Genomic DNA, 27,065 nt, shown 5'->3' on the forward strand with positions numbered 1-27,065 from the left:
GATTTGAAGGGAGATGGGGACAATAAGATGAATTGATGAAAGCTCATCAGTATGTCAAGGTTGGGGGCTGAAGGGGACACCGGAACAGGTTTCTGTTACTCTTTTTTTAAAAAATGTTTATTTATTTATTTATTTATATTTTATTTTTGAGAGAGAGAGCGAGCGAGCGAGCAAGCATGAGCAATGAAGGGGGAGAGAGAGAGGGTGACATAGGATCTGATGCAGGCTCTAGGTTCTGAGCAGTCGGCACAGATCCTGACATGGGGCTTGAAATCATGGATCATGACCTGAGCCGAAGTCGGATACTTAATGGCTGAGCCACCCAGGCACCTCTGTTACTCTTTATTTTAGTAATAGTTGTGTGAAGGGGCTCAAGTTGCTGCCAGAGGCAGCAGCAGCCTCTTTAATGGCTTTTCTCTCTGCCAGCATCTGCTGCTTCTGTTTTGCCAGGTACTTCCTGGTAGAATAATGGGCCCCAAATCATGATTGTGGTCCTGGTAGGCCTTGGCCACCTGGGTGAACCACTCCAGCTCCTTGACACAGTTCTGCCTGTAGTTCTTGCCTTCCCTCTGCTGACAGGCCTTCAGCCTTTCCTGCATAATGTTGACAATTTCTTGGTCAACTTTAGTGTCTCTTCCCCATTGCATTTCTGCTTCAGACATGCACAAGACATTCTTTTCCTGGCACTCAGTGATGTCTGGCACATGGCTGAACTCCTGGTGGTAGTAGTAATACCTGTTCTTTACATGCTGATGTCTCTTAGGTCATGGGCCGGTCCATGAGGAGGTCTAAGGCCTTCGTCAAATATGTTATGGGGTTGGGCATTGAGAGCTGCGGCAAGGGCAACAGTGTGTGGCATGATGCCTCTGGGTACACGTCCTTGTCCCAACTGTCCAGCGTGGCATGACGGTGGTGTGTGGGGGCCTCTGATCTCTGACACTCGAGCCTCTCCTCTACCTGGGTTCCACACCTAGGTTGGCACAGTGTAGCAGCTCCTCCAGTACAACGTTGAATAAAAGTGGTGAATATGGACATCCTAGTCTTGTGTGTGGTCTTAGGGAGAAAGCATCTAGTTGTTCATCCTTAAGTATGATATACGCCATAGGTTTTGCAGTTTGAGGAAGTTCCCTTTTATCACTAGTGGTTTTTTTAGTGGAAGAGTGTTGGATTTTATTTTGTCAGATGCTTTTTTCTGAGTTGAGACGATGATGTGGTTTTTAATTTTTGTTTTATTGATATGGTGTACTATTGTAATTCATTTTTGGATGTTAGACTCACCTTGCATTCTTGGAGTAAATCTCATCTGGTCATGGTGCATAGTTCTTTTATATATTGCTTGATTCATTTGCTAGTGTTTTGCTGAGAATTTTTACATCCATATTCATTAGAGATATTGGTCTGTAGTTTTCTTGTGTTTGCTTACTTTTGGTATTGATGTAACACCAGCCTTATAAGAATGAGTTGGGAAGTATTCCTTACTCTTTTATTTTTTGGGGTAGTTTGTGAAGAATTGTTATTTGTGTTTGGTAGAATTCACCATCTGGGCCTAGTCTTTTCTTTGTGGGTAGTTTTTTGATTACTAATTCAATCTCTTTACTTGTTGTAGGTCTATTTAGATTTTCTATTTTGTTTTTAGTCAGCAACAGGTAGCTGGAAGCAAGATGAATAATGCTGATGTCCTGCTCCTCCAGGGAAGATAGTTCTCTGACTAGGAGCTGTGGGGAGAAGGGTGCCTTATTCTTGGCGTACCAGTCTGGAGTGGAGTTTCTATCTTGTGAGCCAGGAGTGAGGGGAGAATGAGTGAATCTCGTTTTTTTAAAATACTATAGACTTTTAATTTTCTTACTGAGTTTTAGGAGGTTTTTAATGTTTCTTTACTTTAGGACAATATCCAGAGACTTTAAATGGTTATTTTAAAAAATAATTTTCACCAATTTTCCTGGGGAGTGGGTCCATGGAGCTTCTCACATGTCATTCTAAAAGTGAAGTCTTCTGAAACTTTAAATTGCATAGCATAATGGTTATGGGAGACATACTTATGTTATCAAAAGATTTGGTCAGAGTTCCATTAGGTATCAAGGTACTCTATCTAGTGTTTGTAAAACTGTTTAAGAGTAAGTTAAAAAGTTATTATATACATGCTTATTAGGAAACCAACTGCTATGTGCAAAGATAAATTTTTTGTATGTATGTTTTATTTGAGCCATAGGATTAAACCTTTTGTAGATAAACAGGGATATTCAGCAATCTTAAATTATTCAGGCTTGCTGTGGAACTCATCTTTGAAGCCAAAGTGGAAAGGAGCTCCTTTTTAAAATCTACTGTTCTTCATGGGGCACCTGGGTGGCTCAGTTGGTTAAGTGTTCAACTTCAGTTCGGGTCATGATCTCACAATTTGTGACTTTGGGGCCCACGCCGGGCTCTGTGCTGACAGTTCAGAGCCTGGAGCCTGCTTTGGATTCCATGTCTCCCTCTCTCTCTGACCCTCCCCTGCTCGCACTCTGTCTCTGTCTCTGTCTCTCAAAAACAAACATTAAAAAAAAAAATAAAAAATATCTACTGTCTTTCAGCTTAAGTTGTTTTAAAATCCACCAATTTTTGCAAAAGGAAATTAATGGTATGCCAACTTAGCACAGTTTGTGGTTTCTTAATTTCTTGGGAATGGGCAGCATGCCTTTCTTTGTTTCTGTCTTTAAAATCAGAGAGAGAGAGAGAGGCATTTGGGAAGCACATACTGGCTACTGACATCAGCTCAAATTGTTGGTTTTCTTATTGTTTATTAACTTTATAGAGATGTAAGTCCTTACAGTTCAATACATTATTGTCCACAATGGTACGTGATAGTGCCTGGGACCTGGAAGAACCAGTATGTAGGATTTTGATGTAATGGAATTTATGCAGTTCTGCTATGTATTACCTTATGTTTGCCCTGGTAGGAAAGTCATTTGGTCCGAAATAATTAAATAGCTCTGGTTCTGTGAGGAAGAGCCATTTGTTGGACCTGTGTTTAAAATCAGCACCCTTCGCCCCTCTTAAGAATTACAACAAAGCAAAACAAAATAACCCCTCTACTGACTCATGCTTTTCAATTTTTTTCCTGATATTAAATTGCAGGCAGTGGCAGCCTGAAAAGACAAGGATCTAGAGACCAGGGAGAGGGCACAGAGAAACAAGTTTCTGCCAGTAGCTGTGTGACTTAGAGGAATCCTACAACTAACCTTTCTGGGCCTCTCCTGCAGAATGAGAGGACCAGCTGATTACTAAGTACCTTCTAGCTGTTCATGCCCTTTGGCTTGAAAAATAAGTCTTTTTTTTCCAAGCTTTGGAAAGGTAACTTGTAGCACAGGTCCCAGGAAAAAAGGAAGTGGTAAAGTAGAGCCCTAATATAGGAAAACATTTACTTTGGCTATCAGGTATCAGGTCACCTGGTGCTTTTTATACTTTAAGGTGCATGTGAATCATCTGGGTATTTTGTCTGACATGAGGCTGAGATTTTGCATCACAAGTTCTTGGGTAATACTGATGCTGGTCCAGGGACTACACTTTGGGTAGCAAGGAGCTGAACAGTGTAGAAAAGGAGGGCTTTCAGCAGCTAGTGAAGTAAAGGGTGACTAAGGAGAAACTGAGAGCAGGAGAAACAGAAACTAATTGTTGCCTGTGTTGTTTTGTTAGTAAGAATAGATCTTAAATTCTATGCTAGAAGTCCTTGAAAAATAGTTTGATGTAGAACATTTCCATTTACAGACAACTCTCTATGTTGGAGAGTTAATTTTTCATATTGGAGGGTTTTTTTGTTTTTCATTTTTATTTTAGCAAACTGAAAAAATTTGTTCATTAACTCAGGATTTTGAGGCCATTTTCACATAATAGCTATTTCAGTCATGTGTGTTTATATTCAAACAGTAGCTATGTCTTTTGTGGTCTCTTATCTTAGCACTTTGATTTTTTAAAAATATCATTTAATAGCATTGATGGAAAAAACTCTTCTCTATGACCATTACTTAGGCATTTAATCTGTTCTATAGAAAACCCATGAGGTTTTCTCTTCTGCGTGCATGAGGTGAAAGTGACCCTTTTGGATGCTGAACATATAGATCTTCCCTTTCTATTTTCTCTCTGTAAGAGTCCTTTGAACTGGCTGATGCTGAATGTGTGCAAAGGATCTCACACTTGTTGGTTAGCCTATTGATTTCTGTTTTTGGCTATGTCTCCAAATGGAGATTGTGCCTCTAAGTCTTTATTCTTTATGATATTATCAGCAGCATTTCATATAGCTGGCCATTCTCTTTTTCTAGATATACCTTTTTTCATTTCCTTACAGGTGGCTCACTCCTGGTTTTCCTTTGGTCTCATTTGATGCCCCTATTCAGTTTTCTGGCCATCTTTCCTTTTTTTCCCCCTGGCCTCTGACCACAGAGCCCAGGTTTTCTACCTTGAAAGCTTGTGTCTGATTTCCTCTCAGCTCCCCCACACCCTTCTCCCATGCACCTTTTCCCTTTTCTGATTATACTTTGTATTCTTTCGCTGTAATAAATCACAGCCATGATGACAACTATATGATAAATGCTGTGAACCCTCCAAGTGAGTCTTTGAGTGGTACTGAATTTGGGTAACACTCTTCTCTGGGCTGCAAGAGAATGATGTATCTTTATACTGGTAGTCTAATGATATGGTATATTACAACTTTCCATATATTTCTGAATATATAATGAGAATATATGGCACTTATTAAGTACTGTTACTTCCCTCTCAAATAAAAAAATCTAATAAAAGTGTAATAAAGTGTTTATTACATTTTTTGTATGCTTGCTGCCAGATTTGAAGTTTAGTCATCTGGCAATTTGTATGGTTATATAATGCCATTAGTAATAACAAGTGATGCAGATGTTTTTCAGAAACTCTCCCACATATGTTAAAACTCATTTTAAGTTTATTTACCTATTATGTATTTTTCCCTTCATGTCCATCAACACCTTGCCTTTATCTGATTTCTTTTTTAGTGTAAATAGAGGCCTTGAGTGAAGCTTGCCTTTTCTTTTCTTTTCTTTTCTTTTCTTTTCTTTTCTTTTCTTTTCTTTTCTTTCTTTCTTTCTTTCTTTCTTTCTTTCTTTCTTTCTTTCTTTCTTTCTTTCTTGTTGTTTGTTTCCTTAAACTGGTCATTGAAATAATATTATACTCACATAGAAGTTGCAAAAGTAGTGATTTCCTAATAATAACAGAACAATTATCAAACTACTAAATTGACATTTATACAATGCTATGACTAAACTATAAGTCTTATTTAGATTCACTAAGTTTTACATTACGTACACTTTTCTTTTTGGAATATGGCTCAAAAAAATTAAAATTTATCCCATGAAACCACCACCAAAATCAGGGTACAGAACTTTTCCGTCATCTCAAAGAAATCCCCTTCTACTAGTCTGTTAAAGTCACGCCCTCCCTTAACCCTGGCAACTGCTGATCTATTTTCCATCAGTTTAATTTTGTCATTTTGAAAATGTTATAGAAATGGAATTATTTAATATATGATCTTTTGGGATTGGATGTTTTTAAGACTTTTTATTTGTTTTATTTTTTTATTTTAGAGAGATAGAGTGTGAGCACAAACAGGGGGAGAGGCAGAGAGAGAGGGAGAGAGAGAATCTTAAGCAGGCTCCATGCCCAGTGAGAAGCCCTCTGCCAGGCTTAATCTTGAGACCCTGAGATCATGACCTGAGCCGAAATCAGGATTCAGACACTTAACTGCCTGAGCCACCCAGGCACCCCTGGGATTGGGTGTTTTTTTTTTCACTCAGCATAATGCTCTTGAGATCCATCCAAGTTGTTGTTACTTCATTTAAAAAATATTGCTGAGTTTTATTCCATGGTAAGGCTGTACCATAGTTTGTTTATTCACACATTGAAGGACATTTGTTTCTTTTCTTCAATGTAGGTTTTAAAAAATATCATAAAAAGGGTAAAAACCATAGCAATGGCTGACGTTTATTGAGTGCTTATTTGTGCCAAGTGTTGTGCTAATAAAACCGTGTTCCTTTTTTCAAACTAAGTTTTTATTTTTATTTTGAATTGTGAGAAAATATACATAACATAAAATTACCACCCTAACCACTTAAAAATATTTTTAAAGTTTTTTTTTTATTTATTTTTTGAGAGAGAGAGAGGAAGAGAGAGAGAATCCCAAGCAGGCTCTGCACTGCCAGCACAGAGCCTGACGTGGGGCTGGAATTCACAAATCGTGAGATCATAGCCTGAGCCAAAATCAGAAGTCAGGTGCTTAACCAGCTGAGCCACCCAGGCACCCTACTGTCTTAACTTTTTTATTTTTTATTTTTTTATTTTTATTATAATTTTTTAAAACTATTTTTTAAAAAGTTTATGTATTTTGGGAGAGAGAGTGAGAGAGTGTGTGAGCAGAGGAGGGGCAAAGAGAGAGGGAGAGAGAGAGAATCCCAAGCAGGCTCTGTGCTGTTAGTGCAGAGCCTGATGTGGGGGTTGAACTCGAAAGCTGTGAGATCATGACCTGAGCCAAAACCAAGAGTCAGATGCTTAACTGACTGAGCCATCCAGGTGCCGCATCTTAACCATTTTTAAGTGTACAGTTCAGTAGTATTAAGTACATTCACATTTTTGTGCAACCAGTCTCCAAAACTTTTCACCTTGTAAAACTGAATCTCTATACCCATCAACTAAAGCTTCCCACTTCTCTCTCACCCCAACCCTGGCAGCCACCATTCTACTCTCCATGAATTTGACTACTGTAGGTACCTCATATAAGTGGAAACATGCAGTATTTGTCTTTTTGACTGGTTTATTTCACTTAACATAATGTTCTTAAGGTTCATTCATGTTGCATGTGTCAGAATTTCCCTCCTTTTTAAGACTGATAATACTCCATTGTATGTATATGCCACACTTTGTTTATCCACTCATCCACTGATGGACAAACCCAACTTGGGTTGCCTCTACCTTTTAGATATTGTGAATAATGCTGCTATGAACATAAGAGTGCAAATGTCTCTTTGAACTCCTGTTTTCATTTCCTTTGGATATATACCCAGAAGTAGAATGAGTGGATCATATGGTAATTTATATTTTTAATTTTTTGAGGAACCACCATACAGTTTCCATAGTGGTTGCACTATTTTAGATTTTCATCAACAATGCACAAGGGTTCCAGTTACTTCACATCCTTGCCAACACTTGTTATTTTCTGGGTTTTTTGTTTGTTTGTTTGTTTTTTTTTTTTTTTGTAGTAGCTGTCCTAATGGGTGTGAGGTGGTATTTCATTATGTTTTTGATTTGCATTTCCCTAATGATTAGTGATGTTGAACATTGTTTCACATGCTTTTTGACCATGTAACTCTTCTTGGGTTAAATGTCTATTCAAGTCCTTTGCCCATTAAAACAATTTTTTTGTTGATATTCATGAGTTCTTTATGTATTATGTATATTAATCATAATTAGATATATAATTTGCAAATATTTTCTTCCTTTTCATAGGTTGCCTCTACTACATTCTTATTTATTCCTCTTTATTTTATAGATGAGGAAGCTGAAGTATGGGGAGTTTTGGTAACTCTTAGTAACCTGTCCTTGGTTTCTTGGTTTGTATGGAACATATATCCAAATTCACACTGACCACCTCTGGAGTCTGTACTTTTCACCACTGCATGATTCTCAGCTATTTTCTTGGCCAACTTAAGGAAAGCAAGTGGTCTTGCTTTCTATGATTAACCTATGTGGAAGGCATACTTTAAGAAGCAGATTGATTTACATTTTTTATTTTTTATTTTTAATTTATTTTTAATGTTTATTCTAGAGAGAGAGAGACAGAGTGTGAAGGGGAGGGACACAGAGAGAGAGGGAGACACAGAATCTGAAGCAGGCTCCAGGCTCCAAGCTGTCAGCACAGAACCTGATGCGGGGCTTGAACCCAAGAATTGTGAGATCATGACCTGAGCCATGTCAGATGCTTACCCGACTGAGCCATCCAGGAGCTCCTGATTTACATTTAAAAAAAAAAAATTTTTTTTAATGTTTATTTATTTTTGAGACAGAGAGAGACAGAGTGCAAGTGGGGGAGGGGCAGAGAGAGAGGGAGACACAGAATCTGAAACAGGCTCCAGGCTCTGCTGTCAGCACAGAGCCCAATGTGGGGCTCGAACCCATGAACAGTGAGATCATGACCTGAGCCAAAGTCGGACACTTAACCGACTGAGCCACCCAGGCGCCCCTGATTTACATTTTTTAAATGTATAGTTGATCCTCATTATTTGCAGATTCCATATTTGTGAGTTTACCTGTTTGCTAAAATTTATTTGTGATACCAGAGTCAATACTTATGGTGCTTTTGGGTCATTCATGGTCATACACAGAGTGGCAAAAAATTTAAGTCACTTGACACACATGTTCCTGGAAGATATCAATCACAGTGATTCTTTGCCTTCTTGTTTCAGCTTTATACTATAAATAAGTGTCCTTTTTGTGGCCTACTTAGTGCCATGTTTTCCACATCTCTGTTGTTTGGATTTGTTTATTTATTTATATGCTCTGATTTTTGTTTAAAATCGTCCCCATATAAAATGCTTAAGTCCTGTGTAATGTTTCTAATTAGGTGCAAGAAGGCTGTGATATACCTTACAGAGAAAATACATGTATCAGATAAGCTTCCTTCAAATATATGAGTTATAGTGTTGCTGACTGTAGAGTTGAATGTTAATGAATCAACAGTATATTAAATAAAGTAGTTTTAAACAGAGAAACACAAAAAACAAAGTTATGTATTGATTGGTTGATGAAAAATTTGTGACTAGAGGCTCACAGGAGCTTCTCTATTTCCCCTAGAGGCAATAGTTCAGTATTTACTAACTCAGTGTTTGCTGTGACCTTATAATGGAATGTCTTTATAAATAAGGAAAATTGACTGTATTTCCTATTATTTAAATCAGGGTAGCATGAAGGAAAGGCTTATTTATGTTGGATAAACGAACTTTCATAGAATCTCAGGATATGTGATGTTTGTGTTATAATTTGGGGTCCAGTGGGCATTCACATTCACCCATGTCAGTACCTTTGTGGTAGATGTTGCTGGTATACCCTTATTCTAGATGAGAAATCAAAGCAGAGAGAAGTTTTATGGGTTGCCAGTGTCACAGATGGTTAGTGGTATAGTGGTATAAATGCACCTATACCTGGTTTTCCTGGTTCTTTTTTGGTGTGAATTTTCTTCTTCCATTTTGCCTTTCTACAATTAGAATGGGGAAAGGGTGTGAATGCTTTTTGAGTCCTTGTAATATACTAGTTCCAGTGTTAGCCATTTGATACGTTTGACTTCGTTTGCTTTTCTCAGAAACTCATTGTGGCATGAGATGATGCAGTCTTTTCAGTGACCAAACTGTAGGAAAATTAGGTATTTTGCTAAGGAATTATGTACTAATGAGTGCTATTAGAATTTGAATCTTGATCCTACAAAGAATATTTTTTTTTGTTACTGTGTGTCATTGTCTACTACATGTCCCAGAAGAGAGAATTGGCCCAACATACACGTATAATTTTTCAGACTGACTCTCCAATGGCATTGCAAAATATTTGATTATGTTTCCAGCCATTTGATTTGTGGTTTCACATATGTTTGCCAAATACAAAATTAAAGTTAAATTCCGAAATGTTTTAACATTGTCCAAGTTTAATTTGCTATGCCTTAAGAAATAATTAATTCATAATTCATGGTGTGAAGTAGATTTTTACTATAAATAAATGCTTTCTTTTTATAGTGAACAAAAATGTCTTTATTTAAAGCCCGGGATTGGTGGTCTACTGTTCTGGGAGAAAAAGAAGAATTTGATCAAGGCTGTTTGTGTTTGGCTGATGTTGACAATACTGGAAATGGACAAGGTAAGCAACTTATGGCCATGCATCTTGGAGCAAAGCTTTACAGAAATAAAATAAAAATGACTTCCTTTTTAAAAATGTACTTTATAGAATGTAAGTGAACTATAGAATTAAGCCCTAGTTTTTAAGGTAGTTTTCCTTATAAGTAATATTTAGGTAGCAGGCTAACAAGGCTAACAAAGATAGTTTTTACTTCTGTTTTGCGCTTTTTTTTTTTTTTTTTTTTTTATTTGTGTTGATTCTGTCATATTATTTGGAAGTAGAGCCACTAAAATATTTTAATTAATTTATTTATTTTGAGAGAGAGAGAGAAAGGAGGCGGAGGGGCAAAAAGGGAGAGAGAGAATCCCTAGCAGTCTCCATGCTGTCAGCACAGAGCCAAACATGGGGCTCAATCCCATGAACTATGAGATTATGACCTGAGCCAGAATTAAGAGTCAGATACTTAACTGACTGAGCCACCCAGGTGTCCCAAAATATTTTTAATTTTGAAATTTTTTAGAAATTGTTTTCAAGGAAAACTATATTTTCTTTTTTTTTTTTTTTATTGTTTATTTATTTTCGAGAGACGAGACAGAGCACAAGTGGGAGGGGCAGAGAGAGAGAGAGACAGAGAGAGACAGAGAGACAGAGACATACATAATTGAAGCAGGCTCCAGGCTCCAGGCTCTGAGCTCTTAGTACAGAGCCTGACGCAGAGCTCAATCTCACAAACCTCAAGATCATGACCCAAGCTGAAGCTGGACGCCCAACCGACTGAGCCACTCGGAGCCCCAGAAAATTCTATTTTCTAAAAGTTGAATCTGAAAGCCATTCATACCAGAATGGAAAAATTTTTCTAGTTCTATTGGATGGTAGGAAAAATAATTAAATCATTACTTTCATTTTCATATTATGATACTGAAAACAACATTCTGTCTTATTCTTATATTGATTTGCTCCTCTTTGCATCTTCATATTTTTTGAAGCAGTCTTTAAAACATTTTAGTTCTATGTCATTGCTATTTGGAAATTGTATTATTATTATTATTTTTTAATTTTTTTTTTTTTTTTAGAGAGGGAGTGAGAGCATAAGCTGGGGAGAGGGGCAGAGGGAGATGGAGAGAATCTTAAGCAGGCTCCATGCTGTATGGAACTTGACATGGGGCTCGATCCCATGATCATGGGATCATGGCCTGAGCTAAAATCAAGAGTCTGACGCTCAACCGGCTGAGCTATGCAGGTGCCCCTGTTTTAATGATTATAGTCATGAGCTTTTTCTTTTCTTTTTTGTAATCCAGATAGTCATTAGCTTTTTAAAAAACAAACTTATTATAATCATTCTTTTTTCAGTGTTTATAAATATTGTCCCCTTACATTTTTTTGTTATTTTATTTCCCTTTCCTATAACAAAAACAATAGAATCTTGGGGACAAGGTGAAAGGAGAAAAAAATTTTTTTTAATTTACATTTTAGTTAACATACGGTGCAATATTTGTTTCAGGAGTAGAATTCAGTGATTCATCACTTATATACAACACCCAGTGCTCATCCCACTATGTGCCCTCTTTAATACCCATCACCCATCTAGCCCATATCCCACCTATCTCCCTCCACGAATCCTCAGTTTGTTCTCTGTCGTTAAGAGTCTTTTGTGGTTTGTTTCCCTCTCTCCTGCTTTTTTTCCCCTGAAAGAAGAAAATTATATTGACAAAGAAGAATGGGAGGTACTAAGCTGTACTGAGCACCCAGATTATTTCTAAGGAAAATCTGGGCCCTGCCCTTCCACTGATAGGAGATGGGAAAGTCTTCTACTCAGAGGGTGTTCTGAGAGTTTCCTCAAACATTATGAACCTTATCTCCTGCCTGTTAAAACTTATGATTCCCTTATTATTTGGCAGCATAGAATGCTGAGACTACAAAAATATATGCCATAGAGAACAATTTCAAACTCATTTACGCCCAAACTATCTGAAGCTCAACTTGGTTGGAAACTATCCTGATTGATTGTCTTAATAGGCCACTGTTTACTCATTTCTTTTAGAGCTCTTCACTGAGGTGCCACCAGTGGGTTACCAGTTACTAGTTTGCTTCTTCCCAATTTTTGGCCACTGTGAGCAGTTTCCTCTGTTTTCCCAAGGATACTATACAAAAATAATTTCCTGTGTGTGTCCCACATAGGAAAAAAAAAATCCTGGATTATTATTTCTCAAAACTTGGACCACCAGCATCATCATATTCTGGGGGTGATTATTATAGATAAAGATTTTCTATTTCACCTATATAAAATCCTATAAGGCCATGTTTCCTGGAGGGAGGTGGATTACAGGGGGGTGTAGGTATCTGCATTTTTGACAAGCTCCATTGTTGAATGGTGGTACCCTACAGTTGAATAATTATTGTTGATCTTAGGGAGTGGAAGGTAGATGAGAGCAGTTTGGGACATGCTCTGTTTGAGAAAGGAATGTCTAGTAGGCAGAATAGAGGTAGTGATTTTGAAGTGAGCCGTATGCTGGTTGTATTTGAAACCCTGGAAATGCATGAAAATGCACAGGGAAAGAAGGTGGAATAAGGGGGCAGGAACCTTAGGACCATAACCTTTAGCATACAAGCATTTAAGGGGGAGGTTTGGGAAGGGTAGATAGTAATAGATTCTGAGAAGGGCAAGCAGAGAGGAAGGAGAACCAGTTGGGCTGGTACCTGGGAGGCAAGGTTTAGTGACAGGAAGACTGAAGTTTCCACACCATTTAGCAGCAAGTAGTTCATTAGTGTTCTTGGTGAGGGTGGATGAGTGGGCACAATGGTGACAAAATCTAGATTTGTAGTGAGAAGAAGGAGTGGAAGGTTCGGAAGACTGCGTGTTTATGGCTCTTTAAAGAAACTTAGCTGTGAAGGGAAGAAGGGAGGATAATAACTGGGGGGCAGCATAGGGTAAGGAGAAGTGGGAAAAATTCAGTGTATGGCATGGAGGATATAATAGAGCAGGGACGGGACACCTGGCTGGCTCTGTAGGTGTCTGTAGGAGTGTGTGATTCTTGATCTGGGGATTGTAGGTTTGAGCCCCACGTTGAGTGCAGAGATTACTTAAAAGTAAAATCTTAGGGGCGCCTGGGTGGCTCAAGTCGGTAAGCGTCTGACTTCGGCTCAGGTCATGATCTCGTGGTCCGTGAGTTCGAGCCCCGCGTCGGGCTCTGTGCTGACAGCTCAGAGCCTGGAGTCTGTTTCAGATTCTGTGTCTCCCTCTCTCTCTGACCCTCCCCGGTTCATGCTCTGTCTCTCTCTGTTTCAAAAATAAATAAACATTAAAAAAATTTTATAAAAAAAATAAAATCTTAAAAAAAATAGAGCAGGAATTCAGAGAAGATAGAGATGGGATCAGGTGTGCAGAGGGAAGAGTTACCCTTAAACAGGTGTGACCACTTTTTTTTCACTGTGACAGAAGGCGAGAGGGTAAGAATGGATACAGATGAAGAGAAATTTGCAGGTCAGGTCGGGAAGTTGAAACAGTAATGACCCCTACTTTCTTTGGGGTGATCAGAGAGTGAAAAGATGGTATTAGGCATCTTGAAATCATTGTAGGCAAAGCCAACTTGATATATAGAAGGATTCCTTCCTAAGTCTTGAGATCCCTGTTGAAATCGGACACCATGCATTTAAAGTGTTTTTCTTAATTCAAGATTCCGACTCGTGAGAGAGGTAGTGAGAGTGAGGCTGAGAGGGAGACTCTGAGTGGGTCAGCTTAGGTTTCATGCCAGCTTGTGGTCAGGCAGGAGAGTTAGTTTCCTGTAAGAATCCTGAGTAGAAAACATAGGGCTGACAGAAAAATAGCTGCTATGTTTATCTTTTAGCTACTCAGCATTGATACCTCACCTGTGGCAGCTGTCCCCATATACTGCACAAGCATGTGTTCCTACTCATCTGCAGTGGGAGATAAACCATGTGCACCTACTGCTTCAGAGACACTTTCAGGGAGCCCTGGCTCTGCAAAAGTCCAGGATCTTTGGGTGATATCCCTTTCTCTTGTCATTGAGTCATTACCATGTTCCAATATTTGGCCTTTAGACTAAGTGGTATGTATGTACAATCTGTGTTCAAAACCTATACGAAAAGAAGAGAAAGAAAAATTTTAAAAATTAAGATTAAGGAGTAGAAAAAATTGTATGGTAACTTAAAGAAGTCATAATGGGGAAATACCTTCTGTTTTGTGTCTGGTCACAAGGCTATGTAACTATGCTTTTTCTTTTCTTTCTTTCTTTTTTTTTTTTTTTTTTAACTTTGACCAGCTGATTAGGGCTCTTGGTCTTGAGCGGAGATTAAGGAACCGGAGAATTGGTGTAGGCCTTCATTCCTGAGGGATCTAGAACACTAATGATCGCCTGAAGAGGATTGTAGTAGTTTCATTTATTGCTGCTCCCGATAGTATGGGTGAGGGTCCTTGGAGATTCCTGGGTTTCACTCAGATTTCTTTCAGTCCTATTTGGCTGTTAAGAGGTGATGAGGTAGTCCTGGTTCCTGCAGATTGGGTTGTGGCAGTACATTTAAAGATAAATGCCTTTTCTTGTCAGGTGAAAGCCATCTGTTTCTGTTCTGTGTTTACTAGAAAGGAAAAAATGCATTATTAAGATCTAGAACTGTATTCAAGCAGATGAGTCGTATCAGTTGGCTCCAAGAAAAGATAAGATGTGGAATAATAGAAGAAATTGGGATTGCCAATTTATACAGATCAACCCTAACTCTTTCTATAAGACCCATTAGACTTCAATATTGGCACATTTGGTTATAGAACATGGATGTGATGGGAATCACCACATGTGCATATTGAAGCTTTTTGGTATTGAATTTTGGAAACTACCCCAAATCAAGCCTAGGAGTGGTATTGCTTTTCATTTTCTCCCTAACTGGGAGATAGAGTTCCAGTGGTTTCCATACAGCTGTCCCAATATAATATCCGTCATGTAAATGTTGGGGAACCAAATGGGTGTTCTACTGTTTTCTGTGGAAATAAATTTCCTTTATTTAAAATCTAAAAAATTTTAATGTTTATTTATTTTTGAGAGAGAGAGAGAGAGAGAGAGAGAGAGACAGAGACAGAGAGACAGAGAACAACTGAGGGAGGGGCAGAGAGAGGGACGGAGACACAGAATCTGAAGCAGGTTCCAGGCTTTGAACTGTCAGCACAGAGCCGGACGCAGGGCTTGAACTCATAAGCCATGAGGTCACGACCTCAGCCGAAGTCGGATGCTCAATCAACTGAGCCACCCAGGTGCCTGCAATACATATCCTTTAAACTCTCAGAAACTGGGTGAGAGAAATCATAGGCTGGCTTTGCTCTCTCACTGGTTGAACTAAGTTAAAAAATTCATTTATTACTGAGTCTCCATAATTAGAAACAATAGTATATTTCTGGGCTTTGAGAGTTAGTAGTAACTGGAGCCAGTATTCATCGTTCTCACACAATTTAGGTATTTCCCTTCCCTCAGTGCACCTGAATAAATGACTATTGGTCCTATAAGGAAGGATCTGAGGAAAATTTATATTAGGCATGTGTGGTGTTATAGCAACATCTATACACTGTGTTGTCTTTATTCAAGGGGCTGTGAATCTGTAAATTGACTTAAGTGTGGAAATGAGTGAGATGCCATGACTGTCTATATGGTGGCTTGAGTTAGTCCTCTTTTTCATGGACCTAGAATATTTTTAGTTATAGATTTCAAAAAAAAGACTTGAGTTTAAATTTTTTTTTCAATGTTTATTTATTTTGAGAGAGAGAGAGAGAGAGCACGAGTGGGGTAGGGACAGAGAGAAAGGGAGACACAGAATCTGAAGCAGGCTCCAGGCTCTGAGCTGTCAGCACAGAGCCTGATGCGGGGCTTGAACCCACAAACCATGAGATCATGACCTGAGCCGAAGTCGGATGCTTATCTGACTGAGCCACCAGGTGCCTCCCAAAAAACTTGAGTTTAATAAACATGTTATAGGACATTCTTACAATTGAATACTACTTGGTAATAAAAAAAAATAAGTGAACCACTGGGAAAAAAAGGGTTTTAATGAGTTGCCTATTCATTTCATTCCTGGGGATCCCATTAATCATAGTTAGAAATTAGACTATTACCGGAGATCTGGTTACTATAAAAGTCCTGCTGTTTTAATTATCATACTTACACCTTTTGATTTTAGGGGTTAAATTGTTGTTATGTGGGCTTTGCCATCCTGCCTTCCTTTTATCTCTGAAGATAGGGCTGTGTTGAAGTTGAATCTTGGTTATTTAGTGCGTGAAATAGGGATTAGGGCATGGTGGGATACATAGCAAGCTCAGTGGGGGAGTGTTTTAGAAAAGTTTGGAGGTTTAAGTATATCCAAGACTTTGCCAGTAACTCATTATGTAACATTGTAGTCCCCCTCTTTCTGATGAATGTCTTTACTCTTTTTTTTTTTTTTGAGGGAGGGAGGGGGAGAGAGAGAGAGAGAGAGAGAGAGAGAGTATGTATAAGTGGGGGAGAGAGGCAGAGGGAGAGGAGAATCTTAAGCAGGCTTCACACTCAGTGCATAGCCTGACTCGGGGCTCAATCCCATGACCCTGGGTCCTGACTTGAGCTGAAACCAAGAGTTGGACTCTCAAACTGACTGAGCCACCCAGGCATCCCTGTCTTTACTTTTATGCAGGAAACCTGAAGAGACTGTGAACTCACTTGTTACTGTAACTTAAAACCTATAGAAGCAATCCTTGAATTAGATTCTTAGTGGTTAAGCCCCACTGATGTAAGAAGTGAGAAATTCTTTCTGCAGCGTCCCAAGGACCCAGAGTTTTATTCTTTACACTGAGATGGGAATTTTGAGGTTTAAACCTATCATTCTCTTATTTTAACTTATCCAGTGCCTTTATAAAAGCCATCTTATATATGGTTTGGTATTCCTTCTTCCTGTTCAGTTGGCCTAGGTCAACAGCTATCCAGTCCACTAGAGTGCCACCTGCAATGGGCACAGAGTCTTAGATGCCCATTAACTGGAGGTGTTAACTTGATTGGCCATTCTGTCACTGTGTACAGTGTCTTTTAACCCTGTTTACAATGTGAACAGGAGTCTTACTGCTTTTGTGCCCCAGCTCAGCTAAAGAGCCAATTTCCAAATATCCCTGTAGGAATTGATACCTGCAATTTATTCTCTGCTGCCAATTTTTAAAAATCTATTATTATTATTATTATTATTATTATTATTATTATTATTTGGCCATAGGTTACAGGAAACAGCTATGATAAATACAAATGAAAAGGGATTGGAGTAAGAGTGACATAGATCTTCCAAATGCAGGAAGAGTTGAATTGGCCAAGTCTTAGTGGGGGATGGGAACAGCATGGCTCTAGAGACTTTGTAGACCTCCAGGGGGCTGCCATCAGATCATCGAGCAGCAGATTCCTGGTGTCTCTATTCAGGATTGAAATTCCCAGGATAGTACCTCTCTCATTGGGTTATTATGAGGATTTAGTGAGTTAGTACATAAAAGAACTTACTTAGACCATTGCTTGGTGCATAGTAAACTCTCAGTAAATAAGTATATAGAACTCTTACTTTTAAGTAGATGAGAAAAAGTCAATATTCTATACTAATACAGCACTTTCAAAACCCAGAGTATTAGTTTCCTAGAGCTGCTATAACAAAGTACCACAAATTGAGTGGCTTAGAGCAACAGAAATTTATTCTCTGACAGTTTTTAGAGGCTAGAAGTCTGAAATCAAGGTGTTGAAAGGGCCATCCTATCCCTAAAGCCTCTGGGATCCCTCCTTGCCTCTTCCAGCTTCTGGTAGTCCTAGGCATTCTTTGGCTTGTGGATGTATCATTCCAATCTCTACCTCCATTGTCACATGATCATCTTCTGCTTGCATGTCTTCACAGGACATTCTTCTTCCCCCGCCATCTCTACTTCCTTTTCTTGTAAGAGAGTCCTATTGCACACCTAATTGAGTGTGACCTCATCTTAACTTGATTACGTCTTCAAAGACCTAATTTCCAAATAAAGTCATGGATACTGAGGGTTAGGACTTCAATATATCTTTTTTGGGGGACACACTTCAACACACAACACCTATCTTAACCATTTCTCCCTGTTGTGTCCAAGTGTAGACATTGTTAATCAGAGCACTCTACGTAGTGAGGCCTCAGAATCCTTTTTACAACCAGCTGTAGAGTTGATACTCTATGATGAAATCAGTTTACAACCTTATACTAGTCTTTTGTAAAAGGACTTACTTTGACCGAGTTAAATTATAACACTGACACCAAAGCAAGGCTTAGGAAAAACATGTAATACGTTAGTATGTGTGAATATTGGTGATATAAAAAAATTCTTTTTGAAAAACTATGTTATTAATATAAGTTCATTTTAATTACATCATCTGTTGGCAGATTGGCCATTGTATATGAAACAAGACTTGATTGTTTAATTTTTAAATTTCTTTTTTAGACATTAGAAAGTTTATTTCCAAAGAAATTTGTTGGTAATGTTTGTTTCTTCTTATATCTTTTAAAAAAATCTCTCCACAGATAAAATAATTGTGGGTAGCTTTATGGGATACCTAAGAATCTTTAACCCCCATCCTGTAAAAACAGGAGATGGCGCTCAAGCTGAAGATATGCTTCTAGAAGTGCATCTACGAGATCCAATACTACAAGTGGAAGTAGGAAAGTTTGTTTCGTAAGTACAGCCCACTAATCCTGGCATTTTATCTTACTTAGAGTGTCATTTCCCCACTGTGTCATTTTTGTGGATTCTTAAATGAAAAAAAGACCATCTATGAGTTAATATATTTTTTGGATATTTTTACCTGGGTGTGTGTTCCTCATGTACTGAACTTTTTTTTTTTTTTTTTTAATATGGAAAACAGCACATTTAAGAGAATAATTTAGGAATTTTTTTTATAGAAACAGACTAAGATCCCTGACACATCAGAGGTTTAAAGGAAAAGAGAGAAGCTTTTGAAAATAACCAAATAAAGAAATAGAAAGTAATCACTTACTTAAAGCACTAATTGTACAGATTATATAAATGTCTGTTTAAATAATTAGACAAAGTAGCAGTTTGGTATTTGGTAAATAACTTTGAAACTTTAAAGTCAATTAGTACTTATTTGGTGTAGAAAGGTCCTTCGTTTCTTTTGTTTAATTTTTAAATTAAGTTAGTTAATTTACTTTTGAGAGAGAGAGAGAGAGAGAGAGAGAGAGAACATGCGTGTGCACAAGTCGGGGAGGGGCAGACAGAGAGAGAGGGACAGGGGATCTGAAGCAGGCTCCATGCTAACAGCAGAAAGCCCAATACAGGACTTGAACTCATGAACTATGAGATCATGACCTGAACTGAAATCAGATGCTTAACCAAATGAGCAACTTACGTACCCCTATCTTTCCATTTAAAAAAAAAAAATTAATGTTTATTTATTTTTGAGAGAGAGACAGAGGGAGGGGCAGAGAGAGAGGGAGACGCAGAATCCGAAGCAGTCTCCAGGCTCTGAGTTGTCAGCACAGAGCCCGAAGCAGGGCTTGAACCCACAAACAGCGAGATCATGACCTGAGCTGAAGTCAGACACTTAACCGACTGAGCCACTAGGCGCCCCTTTCGTTTCATTTTTTAAAAGAATGAAGTGCTGTTATGATCATTCTGTTCAGTAGTTCTAAGTAGAGTTGTTATCTACATGGTCACTTGTTGGAAGAGAGGTTAACATTAATGAGTGGATACTGAACTGGCATTAATTAACTAGTACTATTTCATTAATCTTACCTATACGATGTGATCTGTATTTAAAGATAAGGAAACTAGCTAGAACTCAGAGCTTTAGGTCACACAGCCTGGATTCAAGACCCGGGTCTATCTGACTCCATACTCTATTACCTTTCCATGACATCATGTTCTTTTCCTGTGCATGGTAGAAAAATTGTTTTGAGTGTTCAGGGCAATAAAATTTTTTTGAAGTCAATATTGAATATGTGATAATTGTATATATTTGCATTTTCTGGTAGTAGAGTGAATGGTGAGCATTTATATTCATTATAATGATATTTTTCAGGTATTATCTAATAGAATTCATATTTTGTAAATGAGAGACTAACACTCTGAAAGGTTAAATGATTACACGGATACCAAGGTGCAGAGTCAGGACCCCACTCCAGGTCTTCAGATTTCAATTATAGTTCTTTTAGTTTAGAACAAACAGAGTCTGTATCAGAGGTCATGCCTTGGAGGACTGCTTGCAGATGTGTTTTAAATTTAAAAGAGTTGCTGATATGTAAGAACCAGGGATTTCACATAAAATCCCTGCTTTCTTGCTTTTCTTGGGGAAAAAAAAAAAGTGGAGATTTGGCCACAAGCCCAGAACTGAGTGGTGGTTGCTTCCTTTAGTCAGGCCCCACTCTGCAGTGGACCACACCATTTACACTCTTCACTCATTTCCATCTACTGACCTGACCCTTGAAGACTGGATTTAGGATTTCTAGACTGTATTATGTCTTGAAAACTAGTTGATAGGGGCTGAGAAGTATATTGGTGACAGTGGCAGTTTAGTCCAAACTGACATCTTTTCAGTGCCTTTAATAAAATTTCTGAGCTGGAAGTGACTTATACCATTTACTGATAATGATTAGCATTCTGTAGTGCTTTATACTTTACAAGGTACTATCACATGATTTCATTTCATTTAATTGAAATGTCTTATTTTCCAGGATGGGAAACGGGTTCAGAAAGATTAACTTACTTGCCCAAGGTCACAGGTTAGTTAGCCAGAGAGACAGGTCCAGAACTTGGATCTCTGTATTATGAGAGAGCACTCATGAAACGGCCTCTGCTTCTATTTTTTCTTGGAGGCTCTATTGGCTTCAACTGAAGGAAGTTCCATGAGGCAGAGTCCTTGAGCCTCTCGTGTTGCCAAAGTGGTGTTTGTTGTTACATTTATTTTTCAGTTTCTAATATTATCTAGTAAGTTTTTAGTTAACTGATTATAGACTGTGGTTATAATCTCTTTTTAAAAGTATTTTGTATCTTTTTGGGTTACATCTGAAGTTAACATTTAAACTTTTAAAACTTTTCCTATTTTTCAGAGGTACTGAAATGCTTCATTTGGCTGTGTTGCATTCTAGAAAACTTTGTGTCTACTCTGTCTCAGGTAAGAAACATTTTTTTCTAATGTAGTATTTGTATTAAAAATGGCTTCTTAATATAAGAATAGATGCTTGTTTATGTTCACTTGCTAGAGAACACAAAACATTTGGTTGAAGATTTTCTTATCTTGGTTAACATTTTCCCTTGTTCATTTATTTTTTCAGGTACTTAGGCTATTGCCTTTTTTTTTTTTTTTTTTTTTTTTTTTTTTTTAAATTTCTAGTAGAAGGTTCCTTATAATCTCCTTCCCAGGAATTGTGTCCAGGATAGCCTATGACTATTGGGGCCAATTCTGTATACTTAGGACACTTGAGTGTTTTAAAAGACTTTTGTTTATTTTTTTATTTAAGTATAGTTGGAGCTCAATGTTACATCAGTTTCAGGTGTACAACATGGTGATTTCACTTCTCTGTATGTTATGCTATGCTCATCACAAGTGTAGCTACCACCTGTCACCATACAATGCTATTACAAGATCATTGCCTATATTCCTTATGCTGTACCTTTTATCCAGGACACTTGAGTCTTAAGAAATGTTCAATAGCAACAACAAACTTTATTAGGTGCTGAGTCATAATGGTTTAAATTACCTTTTCTTTGGTGAACCTCAAGTGTTGTCTCTTTACACTTCAAATTTCTTGGCTTTTGGTTGTTTTTACTCAGCCTGACCTGAAGGCACTTATTTGAGGCTTAATCAGATTTCATTCCCTAACATTTTTCTGTGGGTACAAGTATGATAGTTAATTGTAGTTTGGTTTTAGCACTTTGATTCTTATTAAATATGAAAGGTAACTTTAAAAAATTTTGTTTTAGTTATTAGATAAATTTTAGTTCAAGCTGAGTTACTTTAATAGATATCAATATTGGGGAAATTTTTTATTGGCACAAAAAAGCTAAGTCTCTATGGGTCTATTCCTTATACAAGAAGTGTTCTTTGGAGTTTGCTGTAAAATTTAGCTTTAGGATTTGGATTTTTCACACTCATTCTCTTTATTTGGGCTTTATTTGTATTTTGCATTTAATTTGAGTAATGATTTATATTTATTGTCACTGAGCTGGATATTCTTTTTTTTTTCTGGGTTATTATTATTATTATTATTATTATTATTATTTTGGTTTCAGGAGTAGAATTCAATGATTCATTACTTACGTACAACACCCAGTGCTCATCACAACAAGTACCCCCGTTAGCCCACCACCCATCTAGCCCATCTCCCACTCACCTCCCTCTGTCAACCCTCAGCTTGTTCTCCATCATTAATAAGAGTATCTCTTATGGTTTGTTTCCCTCTTTTCTCTCCCCCCCAATATGTTCATTTGTTTTGTTTCTTAAATTCCACATATGAGTGAAATCATATGGTATTTGTCTTTCTCTGACTGATTTATTTTGCTTAGCATAAGACATTCTAGCTCCATCCACGTGGTTGCAAATGGCAAGATTTCATTCTTTTTGATGGCTGAGTAATATTCCATTGTGTGTGTGTGTGTGTGTGTGTGTGTGTGTGTGTGTGTGTATACATATATACCACATCTTTATCCATTCATCAGTTGATGGACATTTGGGCTCTTTCCATAGTTTGGCTATTGTTGATAGCACTGCTAGAGACGTTGGGGTGCATCTACCCCTTCAAATCTGTATTTTTGTATCCTTTGGGTAAATACCTGATAGTGTAATTGCTGGATCATAGGGTGGTTCTATTTTTAATTTCTTGAGGAACCTCCATATGGTTCTCTAGAGTGGCTGAACCAGTTTGCATTCCCACCAACAGTGCAAGAGGGTTTCCCTTTCTCCCCATCCTTGCCAACACCTGTTGTTTCTTGTGTTGCATATTTTGCCATTCTGACAGGTGTGAGGTGGTATCTCACTGTGGTTTTGATTTGTATTTCCCTGATGATGAGTGATGTTGACCATCTTTTCATGTGTCTGTTAGCCATCTGAATGTCTTCTTTGGAAAAGTGTCTATTCATGTGTTCTGCCTATTTCTAAATTGTATTATTTGTTTTTTGGGTGTTGAGTTTGATAAGTTCTTTATAGGTTTTGAATACTAATCCTTTATCAGATATGTCTATGTCATTTGCACATATCTTCTCCCATTCTGTAGGCTGCCTTTTAATTTTGTTGATTATTTCCTTCACTGTGCAGAAGCTTTTTATCTTGATGAAGTCCTAATAGTTCATGTTTGTTTTTGTTTCCTTTGCTTTCAGTGACATGTCTGATAAGAAGGTGCTATGGCTAAGGTCAAAGAGATTGCTGCCTATGTTCTCCTCTAGAATTTTGATGATTTCCTGTCTCGCATTTAGGTTATTCATCCATTTTGGATTTATTTTTGTGTATGGTATAAGGAAGTCGTCCAGTTTTATTGTTCTGCATGTTGCTGTCCAGTTTTCTCAACACTATTTGTTGAAGAGATTGTCTTTTTTTCCATTGGATATTCTTTACTGCTTTGTTGAAGCATAGTTGACTATATAGTTGTAGGTCCATTTCTGGGTTTTCTATTCTGTTCCACTGATCTATGTGTCTGTTTTTGTGCTACAAAAACAGTAGCATACTGTCTTGATGACTACAGCTATGGAATATAGCTTGAAATCCAGAATTGTGATGCTTCCAGTTTTGTTTTTCTTTTTCAGGATTGCTTTGGCTATTTGGTGTCTTTTGTGGTTCCATACAAATTTTAGGATTGTTCTAGCTCTGTGAAAAATGCTGGTGGTGTTTTGATAAGGATTGCTGAGCTCGATATCCTAAAGCAGTGTCTTTTTGGGGTTGAAGGTCTGTTAGCTTTTTAAGGCAAGCTTGGTAACCTGGCCTATGGTGTATGGTAGGCATATGTTGACTGCACAAGTGAACTAATTTCTGGGTGGGGCTGAGGTAATTGGTAGTGGCTCTTTATTACTCTGTTATTTTTCTTCTTCCTTCTTTTTTTTCCCCTCTGTTACCACTATCATTTTCTTTTCCACTTTTTTGTTTACATCAAAAGCCCAATATAGTACCTCTCTGTGTCATTGGTAAACCGCTCCCATTGGTTTCATGGTAACAGATGTTGTTCTTCCTAGTGATAGGGCAAATATTTAGTTTTCCAGAGTAAATGGAGAAGATGTGATATAGGTTACTTTATTACATGAATCTAGTTATTTCTCCGTTAACTGTGAGGTGATACTATTAACTGGGTTACACAAGACATGGAACAGAGGAAGTTGCATGCAATTATCCCTGAATACTTTCTGGGGAATTGGTCCCTTCTGAAGGCTCTAAGAGGGCAGGAGAGGGAAGGATCCTACAAACTAAAAATTGGGTAAGTCTTTTGGTCTTCTCTGGTCCCATTTGAACGATGGCTCAGAAAGTCAGAAGCTTTTGAGTTTCCCTGGGGTGTAAGGCATAGATTAGTGATAAAATGTGTGTTCATCAAAAAGGCCTGCTTAAAGAAACTGGCATGTTTGGTCACAACTTGTTTATGAGACATTGGTATTTTCCTTCAAATTAGTGTTAAAAATGAAAGTTATTTGTCATGGGAATGGTGATTTTTATTGCTTTTTTATTCTTTGTATTCGTTTACAACCTTTGTATACTCTAGGGACAAGGAGTTCTCCAAACAACGTTCCCTTATGCCCCATCTCACTTCCCTTTTCTGTCTCTCATTTCTTCAGTCTCTTATTATATTCGGAAGCTGACGGTTTGTGTATTTTTTCTGACTTGGCTTAAATTGAGAAGCAGAGAAGTTAATGTTTTTGTTCTCTTGAATATGTTTCTTGAAGTTCCAGACTGAATTTTTACTTAGATTTTACTGTAACAGGGGAAGCATAAACATTTTTTAGTTTAAGTAAAACCACTGTTGTCAACAGATGAAAGTGTTAGCTGAACTTGACATGCTCATTCTCAACTGTCTCTTCCCCACATATTTCTTGTTTTCTTTCATGTGCTATGTGCTTCTAAAAAAGATTTGAGGCAAACTAGGGGAGACCTTCTGGACACACCAAACAACCTTCATAGTCAGAGGCTGCTGTGCTGACTTCTTTTTGGAGGGTGATATGTCATCAAATGCATGCTTAATGTAGAGAAATAGCAAGGTCTTGCTGAGCTGAAGTTAGCCCATCTTATCATACTTTGGTAAAGGAAAAGCATCACATAGCCTCTCAGATTCCTTTCTGATGGGCTTCAGTTTCTAAATAAATGGTTACAGATGTGTGAGCTTAAGTCATCCTGATGATGTCCTCTTAAATATTCTTTTCCAAATATTGTGTACTTCTTTTTTTTTTAAGGTTTTTTTTTTTAATGTTTAATTATTTTTGAGTGAGAAAGAGAACATGAGCGGAGCAGAGAGAGAGGGAGACACAGATCCGAAGCAGCCTCCAGGCTCTGAGCTGTCAGCACAGAGCCTGATGTGGGGCTCGAATGCATGAACCACGAGATCATGACCTGAGCCAAAGTTGGACACTTAACCGACTGAGCCACCCAGGCGCCCCCAAATATTGTGTACTTCTCATCAAGTAATTGCTAAGCATTTGACATATTTATAGAATTGTAATGTTTGCTGTGATTGAAAAAAAAATGTGTTTTTTACTTTTGATAGGCTTCTATAATCTGATTATTTAACACAGTGAACCTTTTAATTGTCTCTGTAATGGCTTTTATTTCATTTAACTTCATTAGATTCCTCGGCAGTTATCTAAAATTGCACCGAAAACTGTAGTTGGTGGCCTTTGATTTTTCCAGAGAATTTTTTGTTTAAATCAAATTTTCTTTAAACAAGGCCAACCGCATCAATGTTCTGATACTCATTTACTTTCTAATTGCTGAAACTTTATGTTAATTTTAGCTATAAGTAGACTATAGATACTATACTCAGTCTGTATATCCCAGAACAAAGCCTGTGTAAATTATTTTAATCTTGTATTATTGATACTTCTCTAGAAAAAAGTGGTCAGAAATTTTAGATTTTTCAGATACTACCTTTATTTCAAAGTAGTATCTAAGGAAGATAAATTGTCTTTTGTTCTCCATAGTTGCACTATTAAGTTTCAGAGTGCTATTACCTGAAAATTGAAAATTACCAATGCCTTTGCAGCTTTTTCAGAACACAAATCCTAGTGTCATTTCATGCCAAGTTTGTGAAGTATTGACTGCTGACCCCTGTGTTCACTGACCGTTCAGCTAGTAGGCATGTGTAAGTGCATTCCTTACTCAGAGGGGTTGATCTGGTTTTAGGTATAGGATGAAATTTGTAATTTCTGTAGAGACAAACCAAATGTTTCTAGGAACTTCTGTTTCTGGTTTCTTGGAGGCTAGACCTCTCCTTAGGTTGGGGCTGTTAGTTATTTAGTGTGTGTGTTTTTCTTTTTCTTTGGCCCATGTGGTTGTGATTACCCCTCAGTTTCCCTGGACCTTACTGATTTTGCTGCCATTTAGATTCCACAAAGCTTTCATCTCCTATCAGGGTTAGCTGGCAAATTTGAGTCTTTTTCTTTCTTTCTTGTTCTGTTGGTTTGTTAGGTCTGTTGTTACTATTCTCAGGGGCATAGATCTGAGTAGAAGTGATTTTTCTCCATGAAATCCTCCCTTATTCGTTTTCTCTTTCAACCCTTCACCTTCCAAATGAAGAAGAAGCCAGGTTGAGAAAGGTGGAGGTGGAAATGATGTTTTTGATGGCTGCTCTATTTAGGGAAATTGTCATTAGCTTACCAAATTTTTTGAAAGTTTGAAAGTTGTGAAATGATGGACAACTAAGTACCAGGATATATAGTGCTAACTCTAATAAAGACTTAGTTTGAGTACTTTGTCCTTTATCAGCTGTGTGATTTGGGGGGAAATTTCTCAAACTGTTTTTGAACTTAGTGTGCCTGACTTCTAAAATGGAAATAGAAATATTTTTGGTACTTACAACCTACATGTACATTGGTAAATCCTTTTGGGCAAAAACAAATAAATGCTCATGTATAAATATGTATGCATATACGTACATACAGACATTCTTAGATTGTTTTACTGATCTATCCAGTTTGGGGACTGCTTTATATTTAAAATTTTTCTTTAAATTTTCCATTTTTGAATGAA

At 37.6% G+C, this 27,065-nt stretch overlaps 1 protein-coding gene and 1 pseudogene across 5 annotated transcripts in view; one reads left to right on the forward strand and one right to left on the reverse strand.

Moving 5' to 3' along the window:
• The window catches only part of BBS9 (Bardet-Biedl syndrome 9), a 441,850-nt gene that overhangs the window by 7,181 nt on the left and 407,604 nt on the right, over positions 1-27,065 (forward strand). For 4 of the 5 annotated variants that reach the window (XM_078440700.2, XM_078440701.2, XM_078440705.2 and 1 more), the window contains exons 2-4: positions 9,777-9,897; positions 18,415-18,565; positions 20,959-21,023. In XM_078440700.2, coding sequence (XP_078296826.2) covers positions 9,786-9,897; positions 18,415-18,565; positions 20,959-21,023 — 328 coding nt within the window. In that variant the 5' untranslated portion in view covers positions 9,777-9,785. The remainder of the gene's footprint in view (positions 1-9,776; positions 9,898-18,414; positions 18,566-20,958; positions 21,024-27,065) is intronic. The other variant, XM_078440712.2, reaches the window with a different exon arrangement.
• On the reverse strand, positions 343-1,207 carry LOC132676845 (NADH dehydrogenase [ubiquinone] 1 beta subcomplex subunit 10 pseudogene; annotated as a pseudogene).

Source organism: Panthera onca, chromosome A2, assembly GCF_046562875.1.
Source record: "Panthera onca isolate mPanOnc1 chromosome A2, mPanOnc1 haplotype 2, whole genome shotgun sequence".
In the NCBI taxonomy this organism is placed as follows: Eukaryota; Metazoa; Chordata; class Mammalia; order Carnivora; family Felidae; genus Panthera; species Panthera onca.